The sequence below is a fragment of the Piliocolobus tephrosceles genome, chromosome 16, assembly GCF_002776525.5.
Source record: "Piliocolobus tephrosceles isolate RC106 chromosome 16, ASM277652v3, whole genome shotgun sequence".
Taxonomy (NCBI): domain Eukaryota; kingdom Metazoa; phylum Chordata; class Mammalia; order Primates; family Cercopithecidae; genus Piliocolobus; species Piliocolobus tephrosceles.
The window spans coordinates 57,166,094-57,192,504 of NC_045449.1; the positions used below are offsets into that span (position 1 = coordinate 57,166,094).

At 36.8% G+C, this 26,411-nt stretch overlaps 1 protein-coding gene across 3 annotated transcripts in view; it reads left to right on the forward strand.

Moving 5' to 3' along the window:
* The window catches only part of TANC2 (tetratricopeptide repeat, ankyrin repeat and coiled-coil containing 2), a 469,283-nt gene that overhangs the window by 330,301 nt on the left and 112,571 nt on the right, over positions 1-26,411 (forward strand). For all 3 annotated transcript variants that reach the window (XM_026448069.2, XM_026448070.2, XM_026448071.2), the window contains exon 9: positions 23,121-23,402. In XM_026448069.2, the coding sequence (XP_026303854.1) occupies positions 23,121-23,402 (282 nt within the window). The remainder of the gene's footprint in view (positions 1-23,120; positions 23,403-26,411) is intronic.

The following is a 26,411-nucleotide window of genomic DNA, read 5'->3' on the forward strand; positions in this document are numbered from 1 at the left end:
ACCATTAGATATGTCAGTATGTTCTCCGTAGATGTTCTGTATCAAGTTAAGGAAGTTCTCTGCTGTTGTTAGTTTGTTGATAATTTTTTTTCAATCAGGAATTTATATTGGATTTTGTCAGAATTCCTCAACATCAATAGAAATTATATTTTTCTTTTTTAGTTAAATATTGCAAAACACACTGATTGATATTTGAATCTAACTTTGCATTCGTAAGAGAAAACCTACTTGGTCATGACTTTTTAATATATTGATGGATTCAGTTTGCTGCAATTTTGTATATACTATTTTGCATTTATGTTCATGAGTGATATTGGTTTCTAGAGTTTTTTTAATGTCTTCGTCTGGTTTTAGTATCATGGTAATGGGAAAGTATTCCCTCTACTTTTTTTTTTTAAGCATTTCATTTGCATTCCATTGAAAATACTTTCTAATTTGTCTTTTGACTTTTTCTTTGACTTACGTATATTTACTTCTAGGGAACTTCCAGATATATTTCTGCTATCGATTCCAAATTTAATTTCACTGTTGTCAAAGAACATGCTTTGTATGACATGATTTCTTTTAAATTTATACAAATTTTTTATGGCCCAAGATATGGTCTGTCTTCATAAATGTTTCATATGCAATTGAAAAGAATTTGCTATTTTACATTAGACAGTTCTATAAATATCAAATAGGTCAAATTGTTTTTTTCAGGGCTTTTATATCCTTGCTGATTTTCCCTCTACTTGTTCCCTTAATCATTAGAAGAGAGATTGAAATCTTTAACTGCAAAAATGGATTTTGTGGATTTCTATATTACTCCTTATAGTTTTTGCTCTTTGTCTTTGGAGTTTTGTTATTAGAGTGTGTATTTAGGACTGTTAGGTATTCTTGATGCATTGACCCACTGATCATTAGGAAATGACCTTTTTTTTATCCTTGATGATGTTCTTTGCTCTGAAATTACTTTGTCTACTAATAAAAACCACTCCACCTTTCTATTATTTGTGTTAGCATATATTAGTTATCTTTGTCCATACCTTTAATTTTAGCCTATTTGTATATTTATATTTACAATGAGCTTCTTATTAACATCATAGTGATGAGTCTTGCTTCTTTATCCAATCTGTCTTTGGCTTCTAATTGAAATATTTAGATCATTTACTTTTTTTAATTGGGGAGGTTTAAATTTATCTTCTTGCTATTTGCTTTTCATTTATCCTATCTATTCCTTGTTCTCATCCTGCTTTTCTTTATTTCACTACCACATTTTGATTATTTGTATGAGTATATTTTTGTCTCCTTAATTAGCTGTACTCTTTATTTTTTGTTCACTGTTTGATGTATGCTATGTAGGTTTAACTTATTACAATGTACCCTCAAGTGATATTATACCATTTCATGTATAGTATAAGACCATTACAATAATTATGTCAGGAGTGCCCCTCGGTTCAAGGATTCCCTAGGAAGACTCACAGGACTCAACATGTAGTCATTACCACAGCTATGCTTTATTATAATGAAAGGATACAAAGGAAAATCAGCAAAGGGAAAAGCCACAAGGTGCAAGGCTGGAGGAAATTAGACACAAGCTTCCAAGTACCCTCTTCCAGTTAAGTCACACAACATACACTCAGTTCCTCCAGCAATTAGTTGTGACAACATGTGTGAAATATTGTATACCAGGAAAACTCATTAGTGATTCATTGCCCAAGATTTTTACTGGGATGTGGTCATACAGACCCCCAGCTTGCCTAACACATACCAGAATTCCAGGCTCCCAGAAGGGGAGCAGGTAAACCGCATTGTTTGTACAAACTGTTTAGGTACAATGAGCCATTCTGTTCTGGGAATGGTAAGAACCCTCCTGAAATCCAAATTCCCAGACTCCTGCTAGGAGTCAACCTTGTAAGCAAGCTTTCTAAGGGGAACAACCTCAGACCTGTTATATTATTTCTGCACAATGTATATTTCCATGTGTCCCCTCCCAACCTCTGTGTTGTTGTCAGACATTTTACTTATATAAATGTTATATACCCCACAATACAGTGGTTGGTTATCTTTTAAAGAATTTTAACCAATAACATAAAAATATTATATATTTATCCATGTAGTTACCATTTCTGGTGCTCTTCATTTCTTTGTGTTAATCCTATTTCCATCTGGTGTCTTTCCTTCTGCCTGAAGGACTTCCTTTAACATTTCTTGCATTATGGATTGGCTAGCAATTAATTTATTCAGCCTCTATATATCTGTAAAGGTCATTATTTTAATATGATTTTTGAAATATTTGAAAGCTGTTTTTACTGAGTAAAGAGTTCTAAGTTGACAGATTTTTTTCCTTTCCATAATTTAAAACTATAAATCCACTGCCTTCTCACGTGCATTATTTGTGACAAGGAATCTGCTGTCATTCTTTCCTTTGTTCCTCTGTGAAATGAGGAACAATGTCAAAAAAATGACTTAATGTCATTTCTTCTCTAGCTGCTTTTAAGATTTTTCTCTTTATAACTGTTTTAATCAATTTGATGTGCCTTAGTGTCATTTTCTTCATGTTTCTTGAACTTGAGGTTTATTGAACTTCTTGCATCGGTGTGCTTATAGTTTTCTTAAAATTTGGAAATTTTGTAGACATAGTTTCTTTAAATATATTTTCTTTCCCCCACCTTCAGAGACTGCAGTTGCAACTATATTTGGCCACTTGGAGTTATCTCACAGTTCACTGATGCTATTTTTATTTTGGAGGGTCCTTTTCTCTGTGTTTTTAATTTTGTATAGTTTTCATTTCTGTGTCTTCAAGGTCATTCATCTTTTCCTCTGTAATGTCAAATGTGTCCCTAATTCTATCTAGTGTATTTTTCATTTCAGATGGGTGGGTGTTTGTTTGTTTGTTTGTTTGTTTGTTTGTTTGTTTTGAGATGGACAAGTGAGTTTGTTTGCTCACTCTGTCACCTAGCCTGGAGTACAGTGGCGCAATCTCGGCTTACTGCAACCTCTGCCTCCTGGGTTCAAACAATTCTCTTGCCTCAGCCTCCCGAGTAGCTGGATTACACATACCCACCACCACACTTGACTAATTTTTGTATTTTTAGTAGAGATGGGGTTTTGCCATGCTGGCCAGGCTGGTCTCAAACTCCTGACCTCAGGTGATCTGCCCACCTCGGCGTCCCAAAGTGTTGGAATTACAGGCATGAGTTACTGCACCCGGCCTCATTTCAGATGTTCTTATTTTATATCTAGAAGTTCAGTTTGATTCTTTATAGCTTCCATGTTCATACCTTTTGAGCGTATTTAATATAGTAATAATCTGTTTTAAAATATTTCTCTACTAATTCTAACATCCGTCTTATTTATTAGTTTCAATTGATTGATTTTGTTTCTCCTAAATATGAATCATATTTTCTTGCCTCTTTGCGTGCCTGATAATCTCTTCTTGGTTATCTGATGTGAATTATGTGAATTATAGCTTGTTGAGTGTTAGAAATTTTCATATTCTTATACATATTCTTAAGCTTTTTTCTGAAATGTTATTTGCAAACAGTATGATCAGTTTTCTGTCTTGCCTTAATCATTTGTTAAATGGGACCAGAGCAGCATGTATTCCAGATCTGATTGTTTTCTACTACTGAAATAAGACCCTTGTGAGTACTCTACCGAATGTCCTGTGTATTTCTTTCTTTTCCTATCTTTTCTTTTTTTTTTTTCTTGAGACAGAGTCTCACTCTGTTGCCCAGGCTGGAGTGCAGTGGCATGATCTCAGCTCACTGCAGCCTCCATCTCCCGGGCTCAAGCAATTCTCCTGCCTCAGCCTCCTGGGTAGCTGGGACTACAGGTGAGCGCCACCATGCCCAGCCAAGTTTTTGTATTTTTAGTAGAGACAGGGTTTCACCATGGCCAGGCTGGTCTCAAACTCCTGACCTCCGGTGATCTGCCTGCCTCGGCTTCCCGAAGTGCTGAGATTACAGGAGTGAGCCACTGTGCCTGGCCAAATGTCCTGTAAATTTTTCCATTCTGGCTGGTAGGAACAGGCACTATTTCTGGCCCTGTGCAAGAAGCAGATACTATTTTTTCTAATCTTGGATAGATCTTTTCTCAACCTTGGGTAGTTTCCTCACATACACATGCCGGTAAGTACTCTGTTGATTACTCAAGGGTTAATTTCCACAGATCTCCAGAATTATTTCTGCATAGCTTTCTTCTTCCCAGAACTCTGTCCTTTGAACTCTCACTACCTTGGTCTCCTGGGATTCTCAGCTCCACCTCCTCGAGTAAGGGAATATGTCAGATTCTGACTGGGTTCTCTCTCTGCATTGTTTAATCTCTGCGTGTTTTGGAATTTTCTAGCTATCTTTCTGTTATTGATTTCTAACAATTCCATTGTGGTCTGAGAGCATATATTATATGCTTTCTATTCTTTTAAATTCATTAAAGTCTATTTTATGGTTCAGAATATGGTCTGGTTGGTAAATACTCTGAACGTGAAAAGAATGTGCGTTCTGCTCTTGTTGGGTAAAGTCATCTATGGATGACATCTATGGATGTCAGTTATATTCAGGTTTTTGATGGTATTGTTGAGTTCAACTGTGTCCTTACTGATTTTTCTGCCTGTGGGATCTATTTCTGTTAAAAGGATGTTGAAATCTATATATGAGATCTATAAGGATCTTCATATGTTTCTGGAGAATTTACCCCTTTATCATTATGTAATGCCCCTCCCTGTTCCTAATTATTATCTGTTAGATCAATTCAGAATAAAAAAAATAAAAGTTTTTATCTTACCTTCACTTATTCCTTCTTTAGTGCTTTTTCTTCCTTTATGTCGATTTTAGTTTCTGACCTATATTATTTTCCCTCTCTAAAGAATTTTTCTTAACATTTCTTGCAAGGCAAGTCTGGCAACAAATTTCCTCAATTTTTATTTGTCCAAGAAAGTCTTTATTTCTGCTTTATTTCTGAAGGATAATTTCTCAAGGTACAGAATTCTAGGTTGGTGAGGTTTTCTCTCAACGTTTTAAATATTTTACTCCACTCTCTCCTTGCTTGCATGGTTTATGAGAAGTCACATATATGTAATTCTTATCTTCGTTCCTCTATAGATGAGCCATTTTATAATCCGACTTCTTTCATGATTTGTTCTTTATCTGTAGTTTCAAAATGATATGCTTAAATATAGCTTAGGGGGCATTTATTACAGTTAATGTTCTCCAACCATCTTGTGGTTTGGTGTCTGATATTAATTTGGGGAAAATTCTCAGTCATTATTGTTTCAAATATTTATTCTGTTCCTTTTTCTCTTTTTTTCTCCTTCTGGTATTCCCCATTATGCATATTTACACCTTTTGTAATTCTTCCACAGTCATTGGATATTTTATTCTGGGTTTTTTTCAGTCTTCATTCTCTTCATTTTTCAAGTTTTGAAAGTTTCTATTGATACATCCTCAAAATCAGAGATTCTTTACTCTGATTTTGTCTATTAATAGACCACATACAGACCATTAATAGTCCCATTAAAGGCATTCTTCACTTCTGTTGCAGTGTTTTTTAATCTCTAGCATTTCTTTTTAGTTCTTCCATAGGATTTCCATCTCTTTGCTTACTTTACCCACTATTGTTGCATGCCGTCTACTTTATCCATTAGCTCCTTTAACGTATTAATTATAGTTGTTTTAAATTCCCAGTCTGTGGATTACATCTCTGCCATGTCTGGTTCTGGTGCTCACCCTGTCTCTTCACACTGTGTTCTTTGCCTTTTAGTATTCCTTGTACATTTTTCTTGTTAGCTGGATATGATCTACTGTGTGAAAAGAACTGCTGTAAATGGGCCTTTAGTGTTAACCATTTGGTAGTGAGCTGTGGTGATAAGGAAGCGTTCTGTGGTTCAGTAAGTGGGTCTGAGTTTTTTAGTGAGCTTGTGCCTCTGAACTAGAAGCCTCATAAGTGTTCCTCAGGTGTTGTTTTCCTTCCCCACTTCAGTGGGAGATAGTTGGATATTTCCCTTCTCCCACATGGAATGCTTCCCTTCAGTTAGGCACTGTTAGTACTCTAGCAGGTTGGGCTCTGGTGAACTAGGTTCCCCTGAGGGAGGCCTTGTTAAGAGCATTGTGCTTTGGCATATTTCAAAATGGTTACTTTTACCCTTCTTCTGCCAGAAGCTTGAGGGGATTTTTCTTCAGTATTTACTGTGAAAACCTGGTTGGGCTCTTAGAGGTGAGTCACACAGAATGGTGGCGGCCCCCATCTCTGAGTGCCCCTGGAGTTGTTAACTCTCAGACTTGTCCACATGGAGCTTCCAGCAGTTTGTCAACAGCAAGTCAGGTTTTTCTACCCTGGCTCTGGTTCCCACTGTATTTTCCACTCTGGTAAGCTGTGACTCCCTGACTGTACTCAGTGGTTTGCCCTGTGCCCTCACCTCTTATGGCTCCTGGAATTGCTGATTTTTCAGTCTGTTCAGGTTTTTACTTGTTGTTAGGATGAAGTGGTGATTTCCAAGCTCCTTACATGTGAAACTGGAAACTGGAGGTCTCCCTTCTTACACTGTGGCCTGGAAATGCTTTCAAGGCAATAAGTGGGCAATCACAGGATTTGCCTCCTTTGTTTTCCATCTCTGAGGAATCACTGTTTTTCATTGCCTTATGTCTGCTCTTAAAACCCATTTCATATATTTTGTGTAAAGGTTTGTTTATTGTTTTAGGTGGGATGGTGAATCTGGTCCTGGTTACTCCATCTTGGCCAGAAGTGGAAATTCATGTCAAATTTTTAAAAAGAATATTACAGATGGAGCAGACCAGAACATAAACCAGTGTCTCATTAGAAAGTAACTGTCTTGGTAGTTAGAATTAGGTTTTGTGTAAGCTCCAATGCATATTGTACTTACAATAATGAAGAATTAAATGAGTCATTATTTACATAACAATAAACTTCACATGTAGCATTAGCATGACTTTAGTTCCTAAATGGATGGATGTGGATCCAGCCTTCTCAATAACTTTTCTAAATGAAAGTGAATCTTAAAAAAAAAAAAAATTCATACTCTCCTCTCTGGATAGTAACTCTGAGGCATTTTCCCCCTTCCCCCAGCCTCCTATAGGAAATACTGTTCACTGATTATCAGTGCCTTGGCTAGTATCCAGGTCGTACCTGTGACATGCACAGAGCCTGGAAAACATTTTTCTTCCCTCTCTTGTTATTTAATAGTCTTCTTGTTTATGATGGTAGCCTTTAAACAGGGAATGTATTCCTGAAAGATGGCAAACAATTGATTCATTTTCTTTTATTATTATAGTACAGAGCAGTGATTTTCAAAGACTGGGTTTGCACCCTTAACTGTCTTCCCCTAGCCTTCCTGTTCTACCAAAACCAAGTCTGTACACATTTCTCTGCAGTTGAGAGTGGAAATCACATTAGCTTTATTCACAAATCCGTTTACTAAACATTATGGGATGTACATCCCCTCTGACAGGAACTGTAGTGACACATTACTAGGCTAGGTGATTATGGTGGGGTGAGTTAATGAGATGCAAGGGTAGCAGCATAGGGGTGGACATCATCATGTCAGATACAGATATTGGTGGCTTTATACAGAAGAAATGTGAGAGATGCAAGATTATCTATTAAAATAAAAGCAAAACATCTTGAGAACCTAAATTATATGGCTGTCATTAAGAATTTACTAGGTTCTGAGTAAGGACTTAACATATATTTCCCCATTTAACCTTATCAGGTAGATGCTCTTATTATCCTCATTTTACAGATGACAAAACTGAGGCTTAGAGTGAACCAGCAACCCCTCCAAGATTACAGCACTGTAAATAACAGTGGAATGGGAAAAGAGGAAAGGGATTATATCTAAGAGATACTCCTCAAGAATAATTGATAAGACCTGTGACAAATTAATTGTAATGATTAAGGAGGAAGAAATTATGGGTAAGTCCCAAGTTTCTATCTTGGAAGACCAGACAGATGATGGTGTTTCGTTAACTGTGGTGACAAATGGAAGAAAACGAATAGATTAAGGTACGTGAGATAAATTTAGCTTTAAACATTTTAAGTTTGAGATTTCTATTGGATATCCAAGGAGATAACTCTTCTAAGTTGTTGGAAATGCTATACAGGACCGAGGTCTAGAATAGAATAAACTTGGGCACCATCACCACTTAGATTGTGTGAAAGCCACTAGTCTCTTCCTTTCAGATTGATAAGAAAAAAGCAATAAAATATAGAACCTAGGATTGGCAGTATTTTAAAGATGGGCAGAAAGCATGAATCATTAAAGATATATCAGGAGGAGAAGCCAAGAAAAGAACTAGAAGAAAGTGTTGTCACGTTAAACCCAAGAAAGGAGGCTATTTCAAAAAGTGGGGATGGGTAAACAGTGTGAAATACTAAAAAGTGATTAAGAAGCATAAAGACTGAAAATAAATAATTTGATTTAACAGAAAGTCTTTAGTGACTTTAACTAAAACAATTAGAGCAGAGTATTTTGGGTGGAAACCAGGCTATAAATTACTGCTATGAAAGTGAAAATTGCAAACATGGTTCTTTCCAAACTTTGGGTGGTAAAAGGAAGAATGGAGTTGAAGAACCAGCATCAAAGGGAAGGTGGCTCAAAAAGGGCCAATATGTTTTTGTATCCTTTTTGTTTAGTTTTGTTTTAAATAAGTGTGTGTGGGAGGGGGTGATTATGATTACACTGGATGTCTCTGTTGGCTTGATGATATGGATGGTGATAACAGCTAACACAGTTAACAGCCAGACACTGTCCTAAGCACATCACATGTATTAACTCATTTTATCTCCACAGTATCATTAACCCTATTTTAAACATGAGGAAACTGAAATATTAATAACATAAGCAGAGCTTGCACAGAGATAGGATGCAAACTGAGGCAGCCTGATTCTAAGTCCACAGTTTTACCCTCCCTGCTATATGTTTCTCTGCTCACCCAAAAAAGTGATTCTGCTTTACTTATTCTACTTTTCTTAACAGAATGTATCTAGAGTGAACACTTCTCAGACCATTATCTTTAGACTGTGTTTTAGGACCTGATTCAAATTGCTTTCCATTCTTCAAAAACTTATTTCCTGGGATAGGAATAGCTGCCCACTCTAGTCCTATTCCTGAGCACCAAGAATAAACAGACTTGACTCTTGTAAATGGAAGAATGAGCCCTTCTAGAAACTCAGTAGAAAAATTAACTCCTACCATGGTTTAAGTATTAAGGGGAAAAAATAAGTGTGTGTTTTGCCTTTTGTTTGGTGTTAATGTGATACCAGATTTTGTCTGAAGCACCTGTGTTTTCCCTGTTTTATGTAGAGAATAGCATGCATGGCATGAACCCCAAAGATAAGCCCCAAATTATCTTTTGCTCAAACGAATAGAGGTACTTAGAGGCTAGACTTTATGGTCATTATAGAAGAATGTGAGGAAATACAACTCTGCTTTTATTTGCACCAGACTTTGACTGTGTTACACACACTTTCTTCTGCCAGTCCTGTGACTGAGTTCTTTTTAAATGATTCATGGTTGTTTTCCATGAATAAATATGCATTAGTCAAGATCCAGTTAGAGCCCCCACTTCCCCTTCCCATCTTTCTCCTAGCTGCAGCTGTTGATATTTGCATTTGACTGGACAGATGTGTTAGCCGTGATGCGTTTTTCTTTGTTTTTTAAAGGTTTACACTTTGCCTTAGTTGAAGAAAGGTAAGGTTTTTTTTTCGTGGGTCCCACCTCCCACCACCACCCCCCCAGCCCAGAGTGCAGTGGCATAATCACAGTTCACTACAGCCTCGGCCTCTTGGACTCAAGCTATCCTCCCACCTCAGGCTCGGACTACAGCCACATGCCACCATACTCAGCTAATTTTTGTATTTTTGTAGAGACTAGGTTTTGCCATGTTATCCAGGCTCATCTTGAACTCCTGGGCTCAAGTAGTCTTCCTGCCTTAGCTTCCCAGAGTGCTGGGATTATAGGCATGAGCCACTGCACCCAGCCCCTAAATTTTCCTTATAAGCCTAGATATATAATTAGAATTATTGATGATCTCACAGAAGCTTTCCTAGAAAGAATTCATTTGTCTGCCATAAGCCTAATTTACATTGAAGAGATAGACACAGTGATTAAAGACTGGAGGAGTTCTTAAATCCTTAAAGAAACTACTAGGCCAGGCGTGTTGGCTCATGGCTGTAATCCCAGCACTTTGGGAGGCCAAGGCTGGCCGATTGCTTCAGTTCCGGAGTTCGAGAGCAGCCTGGTAACATGGTGAAACCCTGTCTCTACAAATAGATACAAAAATTAGCCCGGCATGGTGGCATGTGCCTGTAGTCCCAGCTACAGGAGGCTGAAATGGGAAGATTGCTTGAGCCTGGGAGGTTGAGACTGCAGTGGGCTGTGATCACACCACTGCACTCCATCCAGCCTAGGTGACGGTAAGACCCTGTCTCTAAAAAAACAAAACAAAAACAAAAACAAAAACAAACTGCTTTCCCAAGTTTATCTTATTTGTGTGCCCTATTAGAATGCTTTTCCTTTTTATGTTTTTCCCAAAACATTTTATTAGAAAAATTTCCAGATATACAAAATGAAAGAATTTTACAACACTCATATGCCCACCGCCTTGATTTCATCATAAACATTTTCTCTTATTTTGTCACATCTGTTCATCTACCTATCTCTTTATGCACCTATCATTTTTTATGCATTTCAGAGTAAATTGCAGCTATCAGTATACGTTACTGGAATGCTTCTAGAAGGGTGAAGTAGTCTTCCTGCTCTGTTGCTACCTTGGCTCTACCATTTTCTGGGTTCTGTGGATAAGAAAGTCACATTCTGTTGCTAAGCAGTATGGATTAATTTATCTTTTTTCCTTAGCTCAGCTTTAGTTGTGATGATAACTTGTCACTGAATTACTTCAGTGGTTTCTGCCTTAGAAAATCTCTTGGAAACCAGCAGATATTCAAAATAAAGCAACATTTATTTAGGCATGTGAACCCCACAGAGAATATTCATTACATTCATCCCCGTAATGCAGGCCAACAGTGCTTTCTTGTTCATGTGTTCTAAATTTATAGTTGAGTACATAGAAAGTAGGGCTTTCTTTTATCATATTGATCTGATAAAAGCCCTAGGTTTTGAGGTACAGAAACCATCCATTTCTGGGCTGTTCTTGGTGTCTACAGTTGTTTTGCCATATGGTACTGGGCTAATTTTGTATGTGTTCCTCTCGAGGCTTTTGTGAATTAATTACGGTTTTAGAAAATTTTTAAAATAACTTTTTAAAATGTCAAAGCTTTCTCAGTAGAATAAAATATGATGAGGCATTATGTCAACATGAGAACAAGTTATCTTAATAGACTGTTTCTCAGAAACTGAAATCTTTGAGTCTATACTTATTCCATGTTATAAATTAGCATTAGTCATATTCGTGAAAGCCTCCTTTGAAACAACGTGTAAAGTAAGCTTGGACCTGAAGAGATAAGTCTATTTAGAAAGCAGCTAAGTCTCTGAATAGTTCTCTGCTCTGGAAAGGTCATCTCTGGCCAAGCATGAAATTCCTAAAGGGAAGTACAAAGAGAGGTAAGGGGAAAGAAGCTGGCTTAGCCAGTCATATAAGCCTAATCAATTCTGGTCATCAATGGGATAACTCATGCCACATTCAGATTTAATAATCAAATCTTTTAGAACAAATACAACATAATATAATAGAAAAGGCCTGGCTTTTAGAGTGAGAACTAGGTTTGGGGTCTAGTTCTTTAACTATGTGGCCTTGCATCCCTATAGTCCTAATTAGACTCATCTATAAAAATGCTATAAGAATTTTATGAGGGGCCCATAGTTCCTTTTGTCAGGAGAACCCACAACTGAGGCAGTCCTGGGTGAGGTTTATCTCCCCTCCCTTTTTACCTCCCCAAGTCATGGAGCCAGCTGATCTTTCTGTTTCCTCTTTCCTCCCTAAGACTACTTGACCAGAGCTCATTGCATCTGTTCTGAATGTCTGCTCCTCCATCAAGGTCTCTCAGATGCCCAAGAAACCCCCTGAGTGGTTAGCTACCTCCTGCTATCAAATGACATCACAGAAAAGCAGAGTATGAAGCTCTAAGAATCAATCCTTGCACTGAAGCAACCATTAAGCTGGCAAAAAATGACAAAATCATCTTTTTCAGAATTCTGGAGTCTAATCAAAACTTAAAGCTACAGGAGGAGTGCTTAGTGAAGAAAGAGGTTACTCAATTTCAGCATTTAATGAAATCTGTCAGATCACTGCTGACCACTGAGATAACAGAAGAGAGACTTCAGTGACCACACACAATAAGGAGTAGAGTCATCACAAAAATTGTTTGGAAAAGTCACTAAAGGGACAACAGTAGGGCCAAAATAATCCCACTGTGAAGGAGGTAGATTCTGATATCCAGAGTTACCACATTATAATATTCAGAAGGCACAGTTTTTGATAAAAAATGACAAGGCATACAAAGAAATAGGAAAGTATGGCCTATTCAAAAGTAAATTGACAGAAACCATTGCTGAGGAAGCTGAGACATTGGACTTATCAAAGAAAGACTTTAAATCAACTATATTAAATAGGCTCAAAGAGCTAAAGGAAACCAAGGATAAAAGGATACCAGGAGAACAATGTATGAGCAAATAGAGTATATCAACAGAGACAGAAATTATAAAAAGGAAACAAATAGAAATTCTGGAGTTGGAAAGTATAATAGATAAAATTTAAAATTCACCAGAGAAGTTCAACATAGTTGAGTAGGCAGAAGAAACAGTGAACTTGAAGATAAACAGTTGGAATTATTCAGTCTAAAGAAGAGAAAGAAAAAAGAATATAGAAAAAATGAACAGAGCCTACAAGATCCATGGAACATCATCAGGTTTACAAATGCACACTTGAGAGTCTCAGAAGAAGAGAAAGTGAACGGGTCAGAAAAAAAATCTGTAAAAAGCAAACAAACAAACTTGAGCTAATAACATGTATTCAGCAAAGTTGCAGGATACAATATCAGCTCACAAAAAGCAGTTATGTTTCTTCTATATACTATATTAAGGTTTAATGTTGTTAAGATATTGGTACTACCCAAAGCAGTCTACACATACAACACAATCCTTAACAAAATTCCAATAGCCTGTTGGGCAGGAATGGAAAAGAAAATTCTCAAATTCACATGGACTTGCAGGGGGCCCTGAATAGCCAAAATGATATTGAAAAAGAAGAACAAAGTTGAAAGTGTCAAACGTCCCAATTTCAAAACATCCTAAAGCTATATTAATCAAAATACTGCGATACTGGCATAGGAATACACATAAAGACCAATGTAATACAATTGAAAGTCCAGAAATAAACCCTATACATCTAGAGCCAATTGCTTTTCAACAAGGGTGCTAAGTCTAGGAAAGAATAGTCTGTTCAGCAAATGGTGCTGGGACAACTGGATATCTACCAGAAAGAATGAAGTTGGGCCCTGCCTCACACCATACAGAAGAATCAACTCAAAATGAATCAACAGCCTGACCTACAGATAGATAAGAACTACAACTATAAGACTCTTAGAAAAAGAGTATAGGAAAAATCTTCATGACCTTAGGTTGGGCAAAAGATTCTTAGCTATTACACCAAAACCACGAGGGACAACAGTAACCAAAAAAATATTTTGAACGTCATTAAAATTAACTTTGTGCATCAAAGGACACTATGAAGAAAATGAGAAGACAGCCCACAAAATGGGAGATAATATTTGCAAATCATGTGTCTGATAAGGACCTAGTATCCAGAATATATAAAAAACTCCTACAAATGAACAACAAAAAGAAACCCAATTTAAAAACGAATAAATGACTTGAGTAGACATTTTTCAAAGAAGATACACAGACCTCTAGCTTATGAAAAGATGTTCAGCATCATTAGTCATTAGGGAATGCAAATTAAAATCACAGTGAGATACTGTTTTACACCCACTAAGATGGCTGTAATAAAAACAAAAATAAAAAAACTAACAAGTGTTAATGAGGATTTGGAAAAATAAGAACTCTTGTACGTTGCTGGTGGGAATGTAAAATAGTACAGCCACTGTCGAATAGTTAAACAAAGAATTGCTATATGATCCAGTAATTTCATTTTTAAGTATCTGTGCCAAAGAATTGAAAACAGGAGCTCAAATACATACACAGGAATATACAGAGCACCACTATTCACAGTAGCCAAAGGTAGAAACAATCCAAATATGCATCAGTGGATGAATGGATCAGCATCATGGTATATACGTACAATGTGTGTTACTCAGCCATCAAAAGGAATGAAGTACTGATACCAGCTACAACATGAATGAACCTTGAATTACGCTAAGTGAGAGAAGACAGACACAAAATGTCACATCTCATGTGTGAGATATCCAAATAAGTAAATCCACAGACACAGAAAGCAAATTGCTGTTTTCCAGAGACGTGGGAAGGGAGCAATGGAGAATAACTCTAGTAATATAGGGTTTTCTTTTGGAGCAACAAAAATGTTTTGGAACTAGACAGAAGTGGCAGTTGTGCAATATTGTGAATGTACTAGATGCCATTGAATTGTACACTTTAAAGTGGTTAATTTCACACTTCACCTTGATTTTAAAAAATTCTGTAAAGAATATATATAAAAATCTACAATCGTGAGATTTCCCTTTTTATTTATTTTATTTTACTTTAAGTTCCAAGATACAAATGCAGAACTTGTAGGTTTGTTACGTAGGTATACATGTGCCATGGTGGTTTGCTGCACCTATCAACCCATCATCTAGGTTTTAAGCCCCACATGCATTAGTTGTTTGTCCTAATGCTCTTCCTCCTCTTGTCCCCACATCCCCCGACTGGCCCTGGTGTGTGTTGTTTCCCTCCCTGTGTCCTTGTATTCTCATTGTTCAACTCCCACTTATGAGTGAGAACATGTGGTGTTTGGTTTTCTGTTCCTGTGTTAGTTTACTGAGGATGAAGTCTTCCAGCTTCATCTAGTCCCTGCAAAGGACATGATCTCATTCCTTTTTATGGCTGCATAGTATTCCATGGTGTATATATACCACATTTTATTTATCCAGTCTATCATTGATGGGCATTTGGGTTGATTCCATATCTTTGCTATCGTAAATAGTGCCGCAGTAAACATATGCATGCATGTGTGTTTACAGTAAAATGATTTATGTTACTTTAGGTATAGTAATGGGATTGCTGGGTTAAATGATATTTCTGATTCTAGATCCTTTGAGGGATCACCACACTGACTTCCACAATTTTTGAACTAATTTACATTCCCACCAACAGTGTAAAAGCATTCCTATTTCTCCACAGCCTCACCAGCATCTGTTGTTTCTTGACTTTTTAATAATTGCCATTCTGACTGGTATGAGATGATATCTCATTGTGGTTTTAATTTGCATTTCTCTAATGGTCAGTGATGTTAAGCTTTTTTTTTTTTTTTCTATGCTTGTTGGCTGCATAAATGTCTTCTTTTGTGAAGTGTCTGTTCATATCCTTTGCCCACTTTTTGATGGGATTTTTTTTTTTTCTTGTAAATTTGTTTAAGTTCCTTGTAGATTCTGGATATTAGACCTAAGGCAGGAGGATTGCTTGAGCCCTGGAATTTGAGGCTGCAGTGAGCTGTGATTGCCTCTCCAGCCTGTGCAACAGAACAGGACCATGTCTCTTAAAAAAAAAAAAAAAAAGATAAGCAGTAGGGAAACCAACTTTAAAAGCTTATCAGGGGAAGCCCCTCTAACATAGTAGCATTTATACTGAAACAAGAAACTGGAAAGCCAGAAGAGTTGGGGCATAGACTGAGGGGGAAGTGATGTGAGATGCCTGCAGGGGTGGGTAGGCAGGGTCCAAATCATCTAGAGCCTTGAGCACTGTGGGAGGGAGTTTGGATTTTATTCTAAATGCAATAAAGAAACCCTGGAGGGTTTTATGTAGGGGAGTGATATGGTCCTTTTATCATCAGACAGGCCCAGTGCCAGCACTGGTCATTCCAGCCTCAGTCCAGGGTAGCAATAGGAGTAGTTGATGAGAAGGACCCTTTCTTTTCTAGAAAACTACCGTTACTTTATTAGTTCTTATTTTATGAACTCCTTACTCATCTCACCCTGCTACCTTTTTGTATGTTAGCAAGTGCTTATATCAATTCATGTAAGTTTCTTTCCCCTAATGTAATCTAAAAATAATTATCGGCTAACTTGTCTAAGATATTCAGACCTTCATCCTACACATATTCCTCATTTCAGTGGCCTACATAAAATAAAGGCCTTAAACAAAATAAAGAGGATTTCTGCTACATTTTTATATTCTGTAGAATTCAAACTCAGAGTTTCAGGGCTTGTATGAATATAGAACTGTCACATAATTACAGAAGAATATTGGTGTGGTTCTTTGATTTTCTATAGAGATTAATTCAGTGAACAATTTTGTTTAATGCGGTTGAAATTTAAATTTGAGCATACTCTAATGTATCCAGAGTCATTTTTTGTTTTGTTTTGTTTTTAGTTTTTTTGTGTTTTGTGTGTGTGGTTTTTGTGTGTGTGTGTGTGTGTGTTTTTTTTTTTTTTTTGAGACAGAGTCTCACTCTGTTGCCCAGGCTGGAGTGCAGTGGCGCAATCTCAACTCAGTGCAAGCTCTGCCTCCCGGGTTCATGCCATTCTCCTGCCTTAGCCTCCCAAGTAGCTGGGACTACAGGCACCCACCGCCATGCCCAGCTAATTTTTTGTATTTTTAGTAGAGACAGGGTTTCACCGTGTTAGCCAGGTTGGTCTCAATCTCCTGTCTTTGTGATCCACCCACCTCGGCCTCCCAAAGCGCTGGGATTACAGGCGTGAGCCTCCTTGCCCAGCCTATATCCAGAGTTTTAATCCTTTCCTCCCAGATGTTGAGGAAATTACATCTGTAATTCATATTTAGTGGGGGAAGGCCTTTACATAACAGGAAGAAAGCAGGAAAGCTATTTCTATCCCATAGTAAATTTCTTCATATATTTTAATTTGGGTACTCTTCAACTCCATAATCCCTCAGACTTGAAACTGTGGAAAAATCTTTGGCTTCTTCCCCTCCCTATCCCTCTACATCTAGTTTTTTGACAGATACTACACATTTCTTCACTCTTTCCAATTTCATTGGTATCTCCCTGTTTCAGGCCTTCATCACATTTTCTGGGACTATTACAGTGAGTAGTCTTCTCCAGTCTGTCTTCTCTCTCCAGTGAGTCTACCCTAGTATTAGGTCCACTTCAATGGGTCATCACTGCCTATCACTCAAAGGAAATATAAACCAAGTACTCAGCCTGACATTCAGACTGTCCTGGCAAAAATAACTAATTTTATATATTTATATATTTTTTGATTTTTAAAATCATTCTATAATAGCCACAGTAAAAATTTTTAACTACATATACTTTGTTTTCATTTTCTAAAAATGTATACACAATAAAAGTGGGAGAGAGATAGCCAGGATATATATGCTTGCTTGTTTCAATTGATGTAGTTTAATTAGTTGTTGGATTTGGCAGTAGTTATATTCACCCATGCATGACAGAGTAATTTGCAATTGTGATAAAATATTTGCTTATTTTGTCTTTGGGTAAAATAACCAATTCATTTTGCAGCTTTTTAAAAATATAGCTAATATTCGTATTGAAAAAATTTTTTAATTATAATTAAAGATACAACTAATCATATACCTTCACTATTTTTGTTTTGGAGTATTGTTACCTTCCATCTGTATATACTGTAAATTGTATTCATAATATATATTCCATTTTTTATTCTACTGTTTTACTAAATTTTATTTCATAAATACTTCCACATTTCCATGATTCTGCAAAATATTGCTTTCTATTTTAATGTCTATGTAATTTTCTGTAGGTGTACCATAGTTTACTGAATCACCTTTACTAACACCATACATGCTGCAAAAAACTGTGTGTGTATGTGTGTGTGTGTCTGTGTGTTTGCACTTTTCTTATGAATCATTTCCTTAGAATAAGTTTCCAGAACAGGATTTTAAGGTCAAATTGGCATTTACAAAATGTCAGTTCTCTAAAAGTTGGACACATTTACAGTGCTACCAGTAACTACAGAAATGAATATTTTTTCAAAAGATGGTTTTGAAATGATTATATACCAAAAAAAACCTATTTTTTTCTAATGGTATATATAGTTTGCTTTAATTTGTATTTATTTGGTAATCTCAAAGATAAACATTTTTAAATGTTTGCTTTCTAAATTATGTGAATTATCTGGGTTTTTAAAATATGACATTAAAACTAAATCATTATTTTCAAATATGTAATGTATATCTGCTAAGATGAAATAATTATCTGTCTTTGGTTTAAGAAGATGTTTTATGGTTATTTCAAGAAATCTATTTAATGAAACTTAAATGGAGCATTTTCTGATTAACCGTCAGAACTGAGTGAATAAAATGGAAAATATTTCTTGTGGTAAATTTCAAACTAATTCTGGAAATTATTTTTGAAACTATTTTTCAAAATCTATTGAAAAAAATAAGAATAATGATGGGAGACTCACAATTAACTAAACATAATAACAACTAAATCAGTGTGACACTTATGCAAAAGTAGCAGGCTTATAGATAAGTGGAACAAACTAGATAACTTAAAAACAAACCCAATATAAATAAGATCAAGTAAGCTTTACAAATTGGTGATAATTTGAATTATCACTGATAAAATTTGTTAACCATTTGGGGAAAAAAAATAAAGTCAGATCCCTACTCTATACCAGACTCAAAAAAGCACTAGAAAAAAAAATGTTAATTTTTTATACTCTTGGATTAAGAGGGAACTTTCAAAGAACAACACTAAAGGCAGAACCCATAAAGAAAAAGACTGACAAGTTTGATGACATAAATTTTTTCAACTTTTACAAATTAAAATAAAAGGAGGAGGCCAGGTTTGGTGGCTCACCCCTGTAATCCCAGCACTTTGGGAGGCCGAGGTGGGCGGATCACTTCAGGAGTTCGAGACCAGCCAGGCCAACATGGTGAAACCCCATCTCTACTAAAAATACAAAAATTAGCCTGGTGTGGTTGCACACGCCTGTAGTCCCAGCTACTCAGGAGGTTGAGGCAGGAGAATCGCTTAAACCTGGGAGGCAGAGGTTGCAGTGAGCCAAGATTGCGCCACTGCACTCCAACCAGGGCAACAAAGCAAGATTCCATCTCTAAAAAAGAAAAAGATTATTTCTAAAATAAAAGGAAGAAAGAAAAATTTTAAAGGCAAAGAACTGAATAAATTATTTGCAGAAAATAAATATGAAAGGCAAAAGATTAATGTCTTCAGGGTTAAAAATGTTCTCACAAATTCAGTAAGGCAAACACAGGCATTCCAATAGAAATGTGAGTAAAAGCCATGAACAGGCAATTCACAAAAGAATGCAGATAGCCAATACACATGTTTTTAAAAAATCACCTTTCACACACACACACAAAATTACTTTTCACACTTAAACACAATGAGATGCCATTCTTAACTAGATTAACAAAGACTAAGTATAATAATACTACCCCATGATGATGAAACTGAGAGGGATGTGGTCATTTTCATGTAACCAGTATAATCTTTCTGGAGATCAATTTGGTAAGGTGTATCAAAAACACAACCCACTGACCCAGAAATTTTCACTTCTAGCATTTTGTTTCAAGAAAAATAAGGCAGGTGTGCCAAGGTGAATATATAATGATACGTATTGTACCACTGCTTGTAGTACTGCTTTTTGTGAGAGGAACTAGAGCATAGTAAATAAGATTCAGATTGGTAAAAGACCTTAGGCAAATAACTTAATGTCTTTTTGCCTCTGTTTTGTCTATAAAATCAAAGTAGTAATAACACGTCAGATGGGTGTGCAAGTTAGCATGCTTAGAAATAGTTTCTGGCATATAGTAAAGGCTATTTCATTGTTAGCTGTGATTGTAACAGTGGAAAACCAAAATAATCTAAACATACAACAGTAAGATATTGGTTAGATAATGTATGACTTAGTGATATAATAGAAGAGCCTACGCATATTGAAAATGATAATATAGATTTATGTGTTATGTAGAGAAATGTTCACACTATATTGCTAAGTGAAAAAAGTAAATGATGAAACAGTATATATAGTATAATCCCATTTTTGTTTTTAAAATAAATATATATGGTACAGGCAAAACTGAGAATACATACTAATAGCATTTCTCTCTAGCTAATGGAAACACAGTTATTATTTTATCTACTATTCCTAAGTTTTCTATAGTGAAAATATATTGAATAAGAATATAGTAAAAGCCAAATAGACAAAACAGTTGGGCAGTTTCTCAAAAAGGTGAACCTGAGAGTTTCCATATGAACCAGACATTTCACTCCTAGATATATAGCCAAGAGGATTCAAAACATATGTTCACATAAAAGTTGTACATGAATGTTCATAGCAGCATTAATCAGCCAAAAAGTGGAAGCAGCCCAAATGTTTATTAACTGATAAACAAAATATGGTATATCCTTACAATGGAATATTATTCAGCAATAAAGTAATGAATAATATTAAGCTAAGTAAAAGAAGTCAGAAGTAAAAGGCCACATACCCTATGATTCTATTTATATGAAATGTCCAAAATAGGCAAACCTTTACAGGCAAAGTAGATTACTGGTCCAGGGACTGGGAGGAATGAGGATTGGGAGTGACAGCTAATGGATATAGGATTTCTTTGGGAGTGTTGAAAGTGTTTGGGGATAGATAGTAGTGATGGTTGCAGAACTTAGTGAATATACTAAAAACCACTGAATTGTATATTTTAAAAGAGTGAATTTTATGGTTTGTGAATTTTAGTAAGATAATGTTTAAGAAAAGTAAAATAGACTCTATTAGCTGTAAGACACTGATTTTAAAAGGAATTTTGGCAAACTAAAGTTAATTTTTCATCAAATTCTATAATTATAGGTATGGGTTTTGAAAGAGGAGTTTTTTCGTTCTACCAAAAAGACATGCATGCATATGTTCATCAAAGCACTAGTCACAGTAACAAAGACATGGAGTCTCCCTTGGTGCCCATCAGTGGTGGATAGGATAAAGAAAATGTGGTGCATATACGCCGTGGAATACTATGCAGCCATAAAAAAGAATAGAGTCAGGTCCTTTGCAGCATCATGGATGCAGCTAAAGACCATTATCCGAAATGAATTAACACAGAAACAAAAGAAAACAAATTATACATGTCCTCACTTGTAAGTGGGAGCTAAACAATGAGTACCCATGGCTCATTGACGTAAAGATGGTAACAATAGACGCTGGGGACTGCTAGACGGGGGAAGAAGTGGAGGGAGCAAGGGTCAAAAAACTGTTAGGTACTATGCTTAGTACCTGAGGGACAGAAAAATTCATACCCCAAACCTCAGCATCACACGCTATACCCAGATAACAAATCTGTACCTGTGCCCCCTTGAATCTAAAATAAAAGTTGAAATTATTGATAAATACAAGAGTAAATTTTGTTGCAGATATGTGAATCAGGGAATTATAAGTGACCATGTAGCTTTATCTCCACAGCTTCCCCTAACGCCCCAACAACCCCACTTTAGTTAATGAAAACTTTGGGCATTTTGTTTCTGTTGTCAGAATTTGGCTTTATATTTTAAATTATTTGCACTACTTTTGGAATGTTTATCCTTTTTAAAATGCTCGGTTGTTCTAGTGGCTTTCAGGCAGTTTTAAATGAGAGTGCACACATGTATGTGTGTGTGTGTGTCTGTGTTTTCTCAAGTAAGCCACCATCTCTATATCCCACCTTGTGGTGTGTAAGTGGTTCAAGTATGTTCTAGAGTAACGTACGATGTATAAATTATCTCATTTTCCCCTTTGTAATTTCTCTTTCTCCACTTTCCATCCCTTTCCCACTCCTGGCCTTTCTTGTGCTCCAAAATATTTGAAAAATGGAGTTAGAGTGTAATACCTTATTTTTAATTGATTCTTTCCTTAAACATTTTTTGAGCACCTAGTATATATCAAGGCACTGTGCTAAGGTTAAAGAAACAAAAATGAAATACTTGGTTTCAGACAGATAAAGTGATACATCTTAGAGCTGCTCTGGGAACAGTTTAGGAGGCCATTTAACCCAGATACGGACCCTCAGACAGGACTTCCTTTTACCATCAATATAATTAATAGATCTTCTTTTAAAGCATGTCACATCAATTTTGCATTTTTAGAAAACTGTTGACAGTATAGCTTATTCTTGGTCTTTAGCACACCCCATAATTATATAAGCACAGAAAAAAATCTTGAGAAAAACAGTGTGGATCTATCCCCAAAATATATGTGTAAGCCAAAAATTATTTTTTAATTGGCATCAATATTAAGCAGTACAGGCGCAGAGACACTGAGTGAAGGCCTGCTTTCTGCCCGACTGCTTAGAATGTTTATGATCTTTTAAACCATCAGAGCTTTTAGTGGCTTTGCTTCCCCTAATATTAATACCTGCTAGATTTTAAAACATACCATCATGAACTTAAAGGAGTTATTATTCTCATTGGTGTTTTTAAAGAAACAAACAAACCTCTCTATACTGCTTTCTTCAGGACTGATTTTCAGCTGATATGTACTGGTACAGCCATATTGGTGTGAAATAATGAAATATGTTCTTACTGGTTAGTAAAGAGCTGCTGTGGTAAGCTGTCTAGATGTCCCGCCACAGCCTGGCCTTTCCAACAGGAACTTCACTCCTGCACCTCTCCACAATCCGACAATTAAAAGGTTATCCCGTGGCATAGGAGGCCTTTGGGACCCTTCTTCACTAGGCTTGCATCCGTACTGATTGCTGGTGCTTGGACCATCCCTTCCCTGTAATAATTTTGAATATCATCCCGACTTTCTGACTGATCAAATAAATCATTACTGTTTTATCAATGTTTGTGTTCTGCAATCTAGAGTAATCAATTAGCTCTAGCTCACCTGTGTTGCTTATCTGTACAGAATCAACATTCACAGTTGTATTATTTCTGAATAAGCCTAGGATGCCATCATGTGATAACTCAAGTCTCCTAAACCACACTGCATTTTTTCTCTGTTTCTCTCAGTGTTGACAGTTTGACCTAAGTTTTGTTTTCTCTTGTTCCTTTCAGTTCGCTTTGCACCTTATAGGCCTCCAGATATCTCCTTGAAGCCTCTGCTCTTCGAAGTGCCCAGCATCACTACAGAGTCAGTGTTTGTTGGCCGAGATTGGGTTTTCCATGAAATAGATGCTCAACTTCAAAGTTCAAATGCCAGCGTGAACCAAGGAGTGGTGATTGTGGGAAACATTGGATTCGGCAAAACTGCCATCATCTCCAGACTGGTGGCCCTCAGCTGCCATGGTACAAGGATGAGACAGATCGCCTCAGACAGCCCACATGCCTCCCCCAAACGTACGTATTCCTTTTTAAAGAACTCCCTGCTTCATTGGCGCTGAAGTTTTTCTGACATATTTATATTAGGTCGTATATCCTTTTATTTTCTCATCTGCAAAACCTGACTTCCACATGAGGACTGTTCATTCAGATTTGAGAGAAAGATTGTAATACTCTATTTACATCTAACCCACATACCCAATAGACAGCTAAGCGTGACTGAAGAAAAACCTTTCTAGTGGAATAAATTGATGACTCTTCTGTGCCAGCTGTATGGTTGGGCTGTCCTTTAGATAACAACTGCAGCAATTGCCCATAGAGTGATTTGCATTCATCCTGTCGGATTTTGCTCAGTCTGTGCCCAGTTCCTCTTGTTATTTGCCAGCACAGTCTGTTTGTATCCCTCATTTCTTTGCGGTTGGCGTCAGTGTTGCACTGCTTGGACTTGAGCTTCATTGTGTCCTTGAAGGGGTTCTCCCGCTTCCTTGTGAAAAGGTGCTGAGCTCTCGTATGTATTCAGGCTTCTTTCATCACAAGCAGGGGTCAGCCCAGTAATCACCACCAGGATCTTACTGATTTATTTTTAAAACACCCATATGGTACTTACTATGTGCCAAACACTCTTAAGTTTTTTTACAAATATTAGTTTCATCGAATCCTGTTACCAGCTCAGTGAGGTTGTCTTGATTTCACAGGTATGTAATCTGAGGCCCAGAGAAGTTAAATAAGTTCTTCTAGGTTTTACAGCCAATAAATGGTGGAACTAAGCAGTCTGGTTTCAGAGGCCATTCTCCTATCCATTTTGGTCTGCTGCCTCTCCTTATTGGTGAAACTCACTTGAGTAAAGGAAATAAATAGAAATGTATCAGTGTTCTTCTTGTACATACTACATGTATAGAACCAGTTTACCTGGATTCTGTTAGAAGAGAACAAAAAAAGAAACTATTGCTCTGCTGGTCCAAATCAATCATCTAGCCCACCACAGACTTTCAGACAGCAACCACTAGAAATGGTTTGTGTGAGACGATAGTAGTTACAGGGTCTAGCACAGTGCTAGAAACTTAACAGGAACTCACTGAAGACCCTCCAAACTTATTGACTTCCTATTGAAGCTAGTTAGCAGCCTTGTATCATTAAGGAGGCAGATGGCATCTGGTAAATTTATGGATGTCTAACATGTGGAAGAACTGGTGTCTTGGAAGAAAACTGAATCAAAATACCTCTTTACCAGGGTATGGTAAGAATCGATATGGAAGAATTCTTTTCTTCAGAGGAATCTAATGCTTAATTTCTAAATGCAGCTCTTCTGAGATAGATTGCCATAGTGCTGTGGGAGTCAGGAGCCCAGGGTTTGTGCCCCAGCAGTCAAATTGACTAGACTTTGTGAACTTGAGAATTTTACTTGAATTCTTTAGAGCTCAGTTTTCTTATTTGTAAAATGAAGAAATGTGACTAATTGATCTTTCAGAATTGTCTCTGCTAAAATTTTGATTCTGAGAACACATCTTCATGGTTAAAAGTAACTTTCCACACTATTCCAGCATTTTCCTTTGAGTGCTTAAGTGTTTATCACTCCAAACTGCTGTTTATCTGAGTAGTCCAAGCGGCTTGCTATTTGAGTGTGTCAGAAAGGAAACCAGAAAGCTCAAAGTCTCTGTGACTCCTCTGTATATCAGAGTTGCAGATAACAGAGTGGTAGAATCATGCATGACAGAAAATAAATCCCAAGGACAAGAAGAGTTGCTTTCACAGAAAGCAGAGGTACCTGGGGATCTCTCTATGAGCCTGAGGGAGCAAGAGTTTATAGAAAACAGCCCATGTGTTCCCCAAAGCAGAGATTCTTTAAAGGTAGTTCACTAAGTTATTCTCTAACATCCATTGTCTTCAGGAGAATCTCCAGAAACACCAAGACACTCCCCATTCATGAGATAAACATCCATTGTTAAGACTGTAGATTTGGCCTGTAGATTTCAGAATTTGAAAGGAGTTAAGAGAGCTAAATATGCAGTTGTATATATCAGAAATACTCAGAACCAATGTTATCTTATACAAAATATTTTTTGTTACAATTTATTGATGGCCAAACTATATTCCGCCAATGCAATCTTAACCAATAGAAGGGTCAAGAATAAGTGACTGATATAATGCAAGCTGTTTTTTGGCACAAATCTGTTACCCATATGAACTGGTGTTGAATATGTTGCTGGCAGCAGCAGAAGTTTTTTCTCTAATAAGAATAAGCATGATGTCTGTATATGGAGGGTTGGCTTAATTTTTACAGAATTTAACTTATATTGAGCTTGGATGGGTCATTTGGAACCTCACTGGCTTTCTTAATCCTTGGGTGATTATACCAATTGATAGTTGTAGTGATTAAAAAAAAAAAAAAGAAAGAAAAACAACATGGGAAATCATTGGAGTTCACAACTTCTTTCTCTGCATCATCTGTCACTCTTTCTTCTGCCCCTGACTTCTTTCTGTTTGATGTTCAAAGAATAGTAGAAATAAAAGCTGAGCACTACTGCTGTGGAAGATAGGAGCAGTTTAGCCTGCAGTATTGCCTTGCTTGGCTGTCCTTCCCCCACAGAAACTCAGCCCCCTAGCCCGCCCCCCTCCTTGTCATTTCCCTGGAAAGGTATAGAAAAGCCGTCAAGGCAGGCACTAGCCTGTCATCCTGCTTCCCACCTACTCTCCCAAACCTGACACCCCCATCAGTCTCCACCACCACCACCACCATTGTCCGTACCCCCAACACACACACACACACAAAGAACAAAAATATTTTGTGAAAACAGACCTGTTGTATAATTCAAGATTATTACGTTAACTACAGGGATTCTCAGCATAGTAGTTGGGGAAGCTCTAATACAAGACTGTATGTTTCTATCACTAAAAGTCTCAATGTAGTTATTATTTGGATTTGACATTTGCCAACAGCTGCCAAGCCCCCAAACAGCTGTTAAGTAAATAAATCCTACCGTTCCTACTCTGCTCATTTCAGAAGTCTCTTTTGCCATTGTGCTATGC